The sequence below is a fragment of the Carassius gibelio genome, chromosome A11 (genome assembly GCF_023724105.1).
Source record: "Carassius gibelio isolate Cgi1373 ecotype wild population from Czech Republic chromosome A11, carGib1.2-hapl.c, whole genome shotgun sequence".
NCBI classification, from domain to species: domain Eukaryota; kingdom Metazoa; phylum Chordata; class Actinopteri; order Cypriniformes; family Cyprinidae; genus Carassius; species Carassius gibelio.
This window is the reverse complement of record NC_068381.1, coordinates 8,883,952-8,897,903: the sequence shown is the minus strand read 5'-3', so window position 1 is coordinate 8,897,903 and position 13,952 is coordinate 8,883,952. Positions and strand designations below refer to the sequence as shown.

The following is a 13,952-nucleotide window of genomic DNA, read 5'->3' as shown; positions in this document are numbered from 1 at the left end:
GGACACATAAAGAACAGGGCATTTGGGATAATGGTTTGAGACCCTCTCTATTATCATTACTGAGGGAGTCTTAAGTCCTCAGAGTTTCTCTCTCAGGAATCCAAACCAGCCAAGCAGGAAGTCAGCTTAACCGCAAAAGCCATTTTCTTGTGTTAATAAAATATGGTAAAAGCCTTTCACCATTTTCCCTTTATTTTACTTAGCACCACAAAAACTATCCAAAGACGATAACCAAATTGTTTAATTGTAAGTTTATCTGTTTAGCTACAAGCTAAATGTGACATTTTTCGGGACAATATCGGGACAACAACAACTAGTAAAATCATATCACAGTTTTGCTTGGGGAATAGTTTTCTGAAAGGACAATACGAAAAATAAAATGAGTTTGAAATGGAAAAAAGTCCAGACTTGTGTACTATTTGCACTAAGCATATAATAGGGTAAAATATATAACATTTTCAATGCAAACCTGTCATACATATACTGGAAATAAAAATAAAAAAGTCATACAAAAGCCATATAGATATCATTATAGTTTGGTTTATTACAATAAACTGGCTTCTGATTATTACACAGGCTTGGAGAAGGGAATGATCCAGTCAAATCACTCTTGAAGCCAAAATGGAAGAGCAATGACTGCACTGTCAACAGAACAAAAGCAAATGTAATGATAAAGGCAAGCATACTGTGACACAACATGCACAAAGCCAAAGCCAGAAAGATTTTATTCTTCTAAAATTGGCCAATCACTTGCAGTCCACTGCTTCTGCTGTAAAGGGAGGGAACGTCTGAAATCTTCAATAGAAACTGCAATTTGTAAGATCATTTTGTGCTGTTGTCACTCTTGTATTTATACAAGGGCTTCGAAACATTCAAGTTACTGTGAAAGTGTCTCCAATAACCTTGGAGAGCACAATCCACATGGGATCTATCATGAACTAAGAAACTGTCAATTTAAAAATATAAACCATAAATTGTCTAATCGTTCTATGCAAGCAGAAATTGAGGCACCATACCAATGGCCACTGAAAGGTGGCACATTCTTCTTTCCTGCCAATACCTATTCTCACTTCCTCTGAGTTGAGCCCAGCTGTCACAGGCAGATGGAAACAGGACAGAGGAAAGCTTCAGATCAGCTCACGGATCACAATCTTTAAATTCTCCTACAGCTGCCAAAATTACCTTCAGCACCATCTTACCTTGACGAAATGGTCCGTCAAATAAAAATCTCTGTTTCTTATGTTTTCTAATATGACAACATGGAGCTTAAATCTAAAGGGGATTATTCTGAAAACAGGAATCCATACACTGGATGACCATGTACATGCTGTCATAAGCAGCACCTCAAGAGGTTTGCATGGCCACCTGATCTACGACACTGGATGCTCAGAACAGGTGGTGGAGCTGTAATCACAGGCTGCATTAGATTTGAAAAAAGCTATTATCTGTGTGTTTGCTTTGAGTTAGTGACCTCTTGAATATAGATGTTTATCTTTTTCTTTTATTTTTTTCTTAGTGAACAGAAGATAAATATTATCCAATACGTCTACTGTAGATAATAAGTTTCTGGAGCAACAGTACATTTCCTCTTACAGTAGATCTCAGATGCTGGGCAACATGAGTCAGTAATTTTCTACAGTATATATATATATAAAAAAATTGTTCTGCTATACTGTTAATGTTCCAGCCAAACCCTTTTGATTCTGTGTGATACTCCCAGCAATCATTAAGAACTGAAATTGCTAGATTATTGAAAAAAAATTCAACATGCTCTATTTGATGTCTCCATTAGTGTGACTGCCCAGCACATCACAGGGACACCACTTCCTGCTCTTGAGGACATCCAGAGGAAACGCTGTCTACGTCGAGCTCGCAGCATTCTCAAGGACTCCTCTCACCCTGACCACGGACTGTTTAACCTCCTCCCCTCCGGGAGGCGTTTCAGGAGCCTCCGAACAAGGACCACAAGATTCAGGAACAGCTTTTTCCCTAAAGCTGTCTCCTTGCTGAACTCTTCCCTCTGACACCCCTCAACACCCCCCACACCACACATAGACTCCTCCCCCTCTTCAATACTCTGATTTATTTATTTATTCACAACAAGCAAAAAACAGTAACTTGTTATTACTTGCACTACTGTCTGTTCATCCAGGAACACTGTATAATCCATTTGCACATTGTAATATTTTCTATGCACTTTACTGTCCATTGCAATACTGTAAATTATGTTCATAGTTCTGCCTATAGTGTACATACACTTTTACATAGCCCATCTGTATAGTATGTTCATAGTACACCTATCTGTATATCGTGCTTATAGTATTCAATATCTGTAAATTATGTCCATAATACTCACCTGTATAGTTATTGTACATATTATAGACCTTTATTCTGTACTTACTGCTTATTGCACTTCTGGTTAGATGCTAACTGCATTTCGTTGCCTTGTACCTACATGTGCAGTGACAATAAAGTTGAATCTAATCTAATCTAATCTAATATATATATATATATATATATATATATATATTTTTTTTTTTTTTTTTTTTTTTCTGTAATAGAGACACTTCCAAACAAGAAAATAATCAAGATTATTGGAGGTTAATTACTGGGAAGCCCAAGTCTGAACTTTAATCTCACAGAAATTAAAATGAATGAGGTAAGAGATTAAAATCAATATACAGTACAGCAAAAAAAAAAAAAAGGATACTATGAGATGCAAGTCATTTAGCCAATTTTTTTAATAATTAGCTTGTAGTGGGAAAACAACTATCTTTACTATGGCACAAACACATGAACTTAATAAAAGACATGAAATGGACAGGCAAAACATATATGAGGGCCATGAGCAATGGCTTAGTATGAACAGTTATTCTGTGACATGATGTATGCCTATCCCAATGTCTAAGGCCAGTCCATCGCAGTGCTAACATACACCACCTTAGCACAATTTAATGTCTGCAATGCACCTATCCTGGAGTGCATTTGCCTAAAACATCATATGGTTGCAAGCTCCCTTGCTACTAACATAGTCCAATAATTCTGGATGGGGATTGGGTCAGACAAAAACTGCACACAGGCTGAATGTAAATGTAACTCTACTCTCTGACACTAGGTGGCATTTATGGAACAGCAGAATTAGAGCTGCTTTTATCCATGTTTTTGAACAAAACGAAACTACTATGCGTGATGTGAACACGTGAAATTGTTACTTAAAACTTTAATTTATGCTGGACTGTATTCATTTATCCTGAGTTATTTAAATCAAGGTAATCGAGAACGGTTTTAATGGTCATTAAAATATGAAACTGTAATACTTTCGGAAATTTTATAAAAATGTATGGCCAAATTGGTAATCCTTTCATGCCTAGTTGGAAATGATCTCTGTGGGTAGGTAGATCTACAGGATTGGGCACTCCTGCTCTATATCTTCTAGCCCAACCAGAACTCAAATCAGCAACCTTCATGCTGTGAAGGAATAACATTACCCACTGAGCCACTATGCTGCACTTGACAGTATTGTATCATCAAAAGTCTAATTTAGTCACAACACACATTGATTGATCCCACTGTGGCTTCTTTTAAATGCTAATTTGGGATCCTGTAGCTGCAGACAGTAAAGTTTGGCTTGTATTAATGCCAAGGTCATGGCTTAAATTCCCAGGAAATGCATGAAGTGATAAAAATGAAATGTATTTTGAAACCAAGCATGCACATTAATTTTTTCTTACCAGAGGAAAAAAAAACCCTACTACCCTACTAGCTATTTTGAGACTGAAATGTACATTACTCAAAATTAACTACCTTCTTATTGAATTGTTGCATAAAGTTGGGCATTTAAAGATGACATCCAACACAATAGTACTCTTATGCCGATGTACTTTTGCCTTATTAAATCCCTGAAATGATGTGTAATTTTGGTGTAATTGTGTACACAACTTTGGAAATATGAAATCATTCGGCTCATCTGATGTCACAGCCACATCCTGTGTACCCATAAAACACATCTTGATTCTTGACATGGTTTTTGTGTGACTGTCATGATGAGAGTCCTTCATAGATGAATTAGCTGAAGAGATGCACATCCCATGCATTAGTGACAAGCCCAGAGAAAGATAAGTGAAGACCTTTAGATTGCTTCTACTCTGCACAAAAGTCATTCAAAGCCTTCATTTCCATAACCACGTGTCCAAACAATGTGAGGAGACAGGAAACACTCCAGAAAACTGACAAATATTTTTTTCCTTCCATAGATAGTTAATTAGAATTTCATTTGAAATAAAATTGGATTGAATCATAAGCATCTCAGTGGTCATCTATTCTGCCATTGACCTTGTCCTTTAGAGAAACGGAAATTAATTCTGAATTCAGTTGACTGTAGTTTCAAAACATCTTTCACAGAGTTGACAAAGCTTTGTCTGCAAACAAAAAAATGTCAAAGATAATTTTTTTAGCACAGGACTGCCAAATCCACAGCATGAAATTATTTAATTTATGCTTTCAAAAACGAAAGAAAAAACTGCCCAACTTGAGCAGTTTTCCATGTTAAAGGACAGGCATGCAGGTCCACAGATATGAGCATCCAAACTTTCAATGGTACTTTCAATTCTAATAAATGGTGCTGATAAAAATGTTGCTGAAATAAACCACATTAACTTTGTCCTTTGATCATGAAATAGTGCAGTGCTTTGTGCAATTGCACCCAACATGCCAAACCAACATTTTTCACCACTACAAATACAGTACTGTAAGAACTGTATTGATGCACTATGCCCCGACTATAAACAAGCCCTTTTAAAAGCACAGCCACATTGAATTTTATTCAATATGTGCTCTTCTATTCTTCCCCTGCTGACTGCAGGCCTTAACGCTTTTTACATAATACAGCGGCCTTCAAAAACCACTAAGATAGAGTTTGCAAAAAGCATTATGCTCTTTGTATGACAAGGAGTACAGGAAAACTGCTGATTTCATCAATATTCAGATGGATTATGGTTTATTTTCATTTGCTGGTAAGAAAAAGCAGTGTTGGTTTGGGAAGGCCTGAAGTCTGTCACCTTTCCAATGTTTGCTCTCTTCAGCAATGCAAACAGCAGAAGCAGGAATAATAGAACATTTCCCGTGAATTGCATCAAAAATAATATACAAAATAGTTATCACGACAAATTGTCAATTTTGGTTATAAATGTCTCTTGATTTTCAATGGCTTCATGCTCTTAGTAACAATGATTCATTGTACAAACCCTTTCCTGGCTGCAAAGGAAACCTTTGTTTACTGTATTCTGGGTTGTATTTATTGCCTAACAATATAGTTTGTCCATAGCTTGATGTCAAGATACCTGCTCAAATACATAATTTTCTATCTATTTAAAATAGATTTTACTAAATCACAGATTAATTTGGGCCATATTACCCTGTAATATTTGAGTTTAATGTGACATATGGCCTTTGACATAAGCAACAATCAATCAATAAGGGAAAAGTTTTCTTCTCTTTTTTTTCCTTTTCTTTAAAATTTACATTGAATTTGCCATCCTAACTATTAAATAATATAGAGTTAGTTGTATTTTATTGCATTAGAAATTATTTTCCATGTTGTCTGAATTCAAAAATGTGTTCCTGGAGCTTATTCTACAAGTGCACTGAAAAACAAGAAGAAGCAGCATCCAAATGCATAAGTGCAATGGAAACAGACCTGTGACCAATTTTCACCAGTTGAAACTGCTGCTCTTCAGACCTCTAAAATGTGGCTGATGAAACTGTTGAAAGACCGACTACACTCAGTTCTGGCTAAGAGAGATCAGCATTGGCATTTACTTACTTTGAAGTTTCATCATCAAAAGAGACATTATCAGATCAAAATTAAATGTATGTTTCATATTTTTGTACTGTTTCTGCATGCTCCTTTGTAACATCTAAAAATTCAAAGCAGATGATTCAGATTCATCTCCCAAATGTAACATAACTGAGCCAAGACAGAAATAACTGTGCTTTTGGACTGTTAGCATAAGAAGAACTAATTTGTCTTCGTTCGAATGCTTTGAAAGATTCAAGTCTGTAATGGGTGACAAAGAAGCTCCTGAAGGTCACATTTATGTCTTCTAAAAGAGGCAGGAAATCAAAGAGTGATTATTGGAGACTAAAGCTGGAATTGCCAACACCTGTCTCACATTGCAGCTAGTACACTTGATCATGATGGATCTGTTAGGGAAGAACTCTTTTAAAAAGAGGAAATGGAGGAATCCACAGGGGGGTTGAATGGCTCAGTTGTGGAGAACCGGTGCTGCCTTGAGCTCAGAGGGGTCTAGAGAGCGATGCTGCGGGTCATTCCTGGAGTGGTGCTGGAGTTAAAGGTCATTAGGAGTCAACAGCACCTTTAGACGAGCTATATTTCAAGAAGATTTTTCCAAAGTCTGAGGTAGCCATAATGTCAGGAGAGCAGAACAGCTTCTTTGATGAAAGATGTGTTCATTTTCAAAAGTATGAAATGCTGCCTTGAACTATTTAGGAGAAAGAAATGGGAAGTTGTTTACTTGAACATGATTTTGAATCTTCTAAGTATTTTAAGTCGTCCTCATCTACCGAAAGACATTATGGTTGAGGATTTGCACAAAAGAAAATGGCAGTGATTCAGCATATTTCAAGATCTTAATGGAATAGTATGTGCAAAAAACATTTTTATCTTGTATTTAATTTGAGTTATTTTAGTACCTCAAGATAAACTAAAGGAAAATAGGATATTTATTTATTTCAAGTAAAACCTTTTTGTAATGGTTTTAGTTTTAGTTTTAAAAAGTCAATACAGCATGACAGTGAGTAAATGATGGAAATCATTAATATCCGATAACTGTATGACAGCATACATTAAGATTGCAGAGCAATGGGATTGTCAGTCTTAATTTTATTACTGTTATCCCAAATGCCGTTCGCTAAATTATTTATGTGCAAAACTGTACACCAGCCATGCAAGAGGACTGGGAAATGGTAATGGATAGAAAATCAAATGATGACAATGGCACTCGACCCAAAAAAAAAAAAAAAAAAACATCTCCTGGCCGATAATTTCAGAATCTATAACACAATTTGTGACCACAACCTCAACTGAACTTTGAGACCTGATGGTTTATGCAACAATAAATGATTGTCTCTTGTCTCCCTCGTCCGCTCGCCAGCCTGCATAATGATCAGGTGGCCTGTATTAAAATATTGGACACACCAACCACCAATGCAGTCAGAAATTATGAATGATTGGCTCACTCTGTAAGGCATTATTTGCGGGACACTGCTGGAGTTATATCACTGGCTCAGTCTTGATTTAAATTTATTCGTGAGATTTTTGCATAAGACCTTGTAATCTTCCAATACAGGGAGAATGAAAACAGCTGGGCGGAAGGTGAAGATGACTACCATAAACACGCCAGATGTCGTCCTGAGATTAGAACCTGAACACATCAATCATCAACAGGTTAAAAAAATATTTTATACCAGTGTCAATCAGACTTTTGAATACAGAGTCTCATATATAACATCTCAGTGGATGAAGAAGAGTCATTTAGACTCACAGCATGTCACAGTAATGCAAATAACCACCTAATGATGACTATTTAATTTTTTTTTTTTTGCACCCCCATTTGCCAGAGTTAAGAAAATAGTCAGCAATGAAAAGTGACACTAATTCAGTAACTCCTTTCTCAGTAATTTACATCCAGGTATCAGGCTGTTAGAACATACTGAACTTTGAGAGATTATCTAATGCAATAATAGAAGAAGGGTAGAAGAACACGGTAAGTTTTAAATGATGGGGAAAGCTATTCAGTGTGAATTTGCAATTTATTTCTGGCTACTAGTCGTACTTCCACAGTAATACTTTTATATAAATAATATTTATTTATTTAATTATGTAACGGTGAAATGACAGTTTTCATGCTCAAAACATTACAGTACAGAAAGAAAGAATGCAATGCAACCAACTGTGTTTGCTAACACAATTGCATTGGTTTAGTGTGGTAATTATTCAACGACTTTCAGGGAAGTCTACTTTAAAAAGAAATCGTTCAGTAATCATCAGGACACAATCTGCTTGCACAACTGAACTGAACATACTGAACATACAGTCAGCCACATTTCATTATACTTTTAAAATCTGCCACCGTCTTTTTCTGAAGTACACATCTTATTTCATATGGGTCAATTTCACTAGAAAAAGAAAATAATACAAATAAATAAGAAAATTCTCAATAACACCACAGAAAATAAATGATCCCATAATGAAACACTATACTGGTTATTTTACACGCACACTTACAGATGTATCGGTTCTTCGAAAAGTGTGTGGCTCTTCACATTAACAAAAAAGTAATTCAGTTATGTATCTGTAGTCATTAGATTTGACTGTGAAATAATAAATATGGTCAGGGTTAGAGTCAATAGCTCTTCACACTAATGCGTTCAGCCTCATTTATTCACGGGCGTCTGAATGTTCAAACGTCCTGCTGTTTCACAATGTACCATATGAAAAATGACATTCACCCAGTGTCTGTGCCCATAGCCCGCCAGCACCACCCCAAAGTACCGTGGTAGGAGCGGTGATCATCTAGGAGAATCCGAACTAAGCGACGTCTCGTAAAAAAAAAAAAAAAAAACTTGATATAAGTAAATATGAAAGACGTACTGATATATGGATGCAGTGGCTACTGAAGAGATTATGTGTGTGCAGAATCCGTAGCGCTGTGCAGAATGAGTGTATTCTACCATGTATGTTAAAACACGCAACACAGCAATTACTTACCAACAGCTACTTGCAGTAGATCAGCGCACAAGAGGAAACACAAAGACAAGACGGTCATCTTTCCCATATTTTGCAATAAATCCCAAACTCCATTTGCGTTTACATGCTCTCCGGCAGCTCGCCTCGTAATTCCCACCATTCCAAAGGGATGCGATCCCACAAACTGGTCATGATGCTGTCCAAGTGTCCGAGGGAGGATTGAAGTTTAAAACAAATGCGCACTCAAAAAATGGTGAGGATTGCGTAAAGATGATTAAAAGCGTTGCATTGTGAAATAGTCTCCTTGCGAAGGCTGCAACTAGCGTTTACGCACAGACGAGGATTTAAAAAATAGATATGGATTTGGATGAAAATCTCTCTCTCTCTTTCTCCTCCCTCCCTCCAGAAACAGACACGAACAGAGTCACTCGTGATCACTTGCTTTTTATTTCACACAATTTTCCTTAATCCTACTCTGGCTCCAAACCCTACCCCTCTAATTCTGTCCACTAAGCCGATTTATTCCTGCTGGATTTTTTCCAACATTGGAAAGGTTTTGAAAGATCATTGTAGGCATATACGTGGTGCGGTGCCTTACCCTGCATTAGCTGCATAGAACCTGGAAAGATCAAGTGCTGGAAATGTTTCTACGAACAGCGTCACCTAGGGTCTCTGCAAATGAACCCCCACTCAGCTTCAAACAGTTTTCATGTTTGACCAAGTTTTCATACATGTGGATCGATAGGGTTTGTCTGTGAAGATGTACAGTATATATGCATATATGTATATGTATATGTGTGTGTGTGTGTGGGTGTCAGATCACACACAAGTACACACACAAGTACACACAGACTGGCATATAGTACTTATGAGGACAGTTAGCATTTATCATGGTTTACAAGGACAAGCCTTTCCCAACATCAGGGTATCAATTCAGTTATGCAAAATGATTAATTTATTGATTAATAAGTTACATCTGACTTTATATTTAGCATATAATGTACATCATCAAGAAGACTTGCTACAGAAATTTCACAGGTTTATAAGGTCAAAATACAATCATGGTTTAAGGGGACATCATGGGTTATGAGGTCTATAATACACACATTTAACCACTTGCTGGTCTACGAGGACATAAATGATCAAGTTAATACTGAATGAATATTAATAATACATTTAATGTTGAAATAGTTTTTAACATTTAAAAGTGATATTCTAATAAAATTGTAAATGTCATCTTTATGAGATCTTTTTAATTTTTCCTGCCATCATGTTGTGATTTTTCTAAATCTATGCAACAGATCCAATACAAGATCCAAATCCAAAAACACATCAGACAACATATTTATTGTCTTTATTTCAAGGAATATCTAAAATCTTATATACAGTAGTATTTTTGGCTAATTGCTTACTTGCAAATAATTTCATTTCATTTATTTTTACTTTTCTGTGTGAAACATGGAAATGAGAGAGGTGGTCCTTACAAAGCTCCAGCGGATCTTTACTGACTAAGCAACTGGAATTGGGAGTTGCTATAGAATGAGGCAAATCATTGGAGAGTTATTATAACTCTCATTAACTCTCATGTCAAATTATTTTTTAATGACCACTTTCCAAACACATAGGGCTGTGTGATTAATAGAAATCGTAATAAAATCACAATTTGAGTGTGCGAACTTGGAACTCTCCAGCTGACTTGACATCTCATAGCAAACTCTGATCACTATTCCTTAGTTAGATCTAACAATTGATGCTTCTATGTGTGGCCTCTTAACCAATGATTCACTGTAGCGATGCAATGACTATCTAAAAGGAATATATAGCTATGTGAAGCCTCAGATAATAATAAAGGAAATAAAATAATACAAAAATTAATTCAGGATTAAATTATCATTGAAAACGACTTCTGTTTTGTCAAGTCATTTATTCCTTTAATTTCCTATTACATTTATTTGTTTATTGTTTATTTATTCATCATTTCTGCAGATTTGGTCCTCCATCTACACTGGGTATAGTGTCTCTATATCACAGACATTTTGTATAAAATTTTTAAAAACTTTAAATTCAAATCAATTTATTCTAATTAGCAATATTCATTGTCAGTTATTTTTCCTTTCAAAGTTTTTTCTGAATAGATCAGAAGTCTTGCAATGCATTTTTTTTATTTTTTTATTATTTGCTTTAAACACACTCCTTTGTTTCGGACAAAGTCCCTGATATTTTGATTATTTTTTGCAAGAATGGCATTCCTTTAGAGAGGTAAGATGCCCCTTGATTATATATGTTTTAAATTGCCTGAAAACTGCTTCCACTTCCTGCTTTGCCTATGGCTTTTTTTACATAGTTTGGCCTGAGATACAAATAAAATATGTAAAATAAAAATATAAAAATATGTAAATTAGTTGCATTGTGATATTACTGTTTTACTTAAATTTAAACCATTTATTCTAAATGATCGTACAAATTCAGCGTATACCTTTGTTTGCAGTGATCCCGATATGGTTAACTGCATCATTTGTTTCCATGAATTTATCTGTTAATAAGAATTTGGAGAATTCGTCACTAAATGAACAAAACGTGGAATATGAACATCGAAAGTTACATGATGCTTAACAAAACATTTTTTTAATGTTCTCAAACTGCAATTAGTTAACGTTCTCCGAACTGTACTTAACCTGTACTTAACCAATTTAGTGAGCTTTGATGAAAACTAACGTACATTCTAAAACAAAACATAAAAGACTGCTAATGATATTATTCTTGCTAAACATCCATAATGTTACTAGATTATAAATTAACTTTTCCGTCACTTGAGATTACTGAAATACTATCTTAGCTGTGTTCATAGACTTATCAACTGATGGCTGTGTTTCCAGAGAAAGAGACTCAATAATAACCGCGGTGTGATCGTTCATAAACGACTACAAAATCACAATCCAGTCAGTGACAAATGGACGAAGTCCATTATCTCCTCTTTAATTATAAAGTAATTTTTCAAGTGATTATATTAATATATTAATACATAGTAAATGGCTTATATATTTGTTCCTTACTTTGTTCCTTACCCAGATGCCAAAATTATACAATTGTTTGTGTTCTTTATGAGTATTGGAGAGCTAATACTCATAAAGAACACAAACATTTGTATAATTTTGGCATCTTGGTAAGGAACAAAGTCACTAAGTTGCTTAATTCTTACATTAAAGAATTAGGGTTGCTCAATGGGAAGAATCACACAATATTTATCAAAACAAAATTTCTTCACAATATTGTCGATGTACATAAAATGAATACCAAAAAATAAATTCAAGTGCTAACATAACTATTGTATAGGAGGGTTAGTCGATCTCCATTTCCTCTCAGCCAAACAAACAATAAAACTTGAGTAAAAAGTCTTAAAGTTTGTCATATTTATTGTACTTAAGTTCAAAAGGATTTTTTATCTTCAACGTACTTAAGTATTGAAAGTACAAGTATAAGTAAATGCACAATGAAAAAGAAGCAAATACATGTACTTCTCAATAAATTAGAATGTAAATTAGAATGATTCACAGCCCTAAGTCATCCCATGCCATGATTCAGCTGACAAACAAACTGACATAATTATTGAATATTAATACTTATTGGTATTACTTAGCATAATTATTATTATTAGAAGTAGTAGTAGTATTACTACAACTACTACCATTGCTTGAAGTGGAAAAAATAAAGTGCCTAAGGAGCAGGGCTTTGTTGGGGAAAAGGGTTAGGGGGAATTGGTTGCCCCCTCAATTGCAAAAGCGTAGTTTTGGTTTGAATATTGGTGGGTTGAAGTGTGAACCATTAACAGCGTCACAGGGCATATGCTAAATGGTCCAAAGATGGAAACTGGTTAATAACATAACTGCAGTAAAGTAGCCAATAGTTAATCACTTATTACAAGGTGCATGGGAAGTCAAATTAAATGTTTATTCAATAATTGTATATGCACATATATTTAATATGTACAACATATATATACGACATATATGATATGGAGAGTGATGAACTTTTGGCTATAGAACTACATTCACAAGTCCTGCGCCCCCTTAAAACCCTGATTGTACATATACGACATAGTGAGTGATGAACTGTCGACTATAGAACTACATTCACAAGTCCAGCGTCCCTGTACACCATGATTGTTTATACACATTTACAATTTAGAGAGCGATGAACTGTCGGCTATAAAACTACATTCACAAGTCCTGCGTCCCTGTACACCATGATTGTTTATACACATTTACATACATGGAGACTGATGAATTGTCGGCTATAGAACTACATTCACAAGTCTTGCGTCCCTGTACACCATGATTGTTTATACACATTTACGATATAGAGAGCGATTATCTCTCGGCTATAGAACTACATTCACAAGTCCTGCGTCCCTGTACACCATGATTGTTTATACACATTTACGATATAGAGAGCGATGAACTGTCGGCTATAAAACTACATTCACAAGTACAGCGTCCCTGTACACAATGATTGTTTATGCACATTTACGATATAAAGAGCGAAGAACTGTCGGCTATAGAACTACATTCACAAGTCTTGCGTCCCTGTACACCATGATTGTTTATACACATTTACGATATAGAGAGCGATTATCTGTCGGCTATAGAACTACATTCACAAGTACAGCGTCCCTGTACACCATGATTGTTTATACACATTTACGATATAGAGAGGGATGATCTGTCGGCTATAGAACTACATTCACAAGTCCTGCGTCCCTGTACACCATGATTGTTTATACACATTTACGATATAGAGAGCGATGAACTGTCGGCTATAAAACTACATTCACAAGTACAGCGTCCCTGTACACCATGATTGTTTATACACATTTACGATATAGAGAGCGATGATCTGTCGGCTATACAACTACATTCACAAGTACAGCGTCCCTGTACACCATGATTGTTTATACACATTTACGATATAGAGAGCGATGATCTGTCGGCTATAGAACTACATTCACAAGTACAGCGTCCCTGTACACCATGATTGTTTATGCACATTTACGATATAGAGAGCGATGATCTGTCTGTTATAGAACTACATTCACAAGTCTTGCGTCCCTGTACACCATGATTGTTAATACACATTTACGATATAGAGAGCGATGAACTGTCGGCTATAGAACTACATTCACAAGTAC

General features: G+C 35.6%; 1 protein-coding gene across 2 annotated transcripts in view; it reads right to left on the bottom strand.

Moving 5' to 3' along the window:
* LOC128022239 (immunoglobulin superfamily member 21) overlaps positions 1 to 9,373 on the bottom strand; it is a 194,442-nt gene extending 185,069 nt beyond the window's left edge. For both annotated transcript variants that reach the window (XM_052609590.1, XM_052609591.1), the window contains exon 1: positions 8,789 to 9,373. In XM_052609590.1, the coding sequence (XP_052465550.1) occupies positions 8,789 to 8,927 (139 nt within the window). In that variant the 5' untranslated portion in view covers positions 8,928 to 9,373. The remainder of the gene's footprint in view (positions 1 to 8,788) is intronic.
* Positions 9,374 to 13,952: the final 4,579 nt, after the last annotated feature.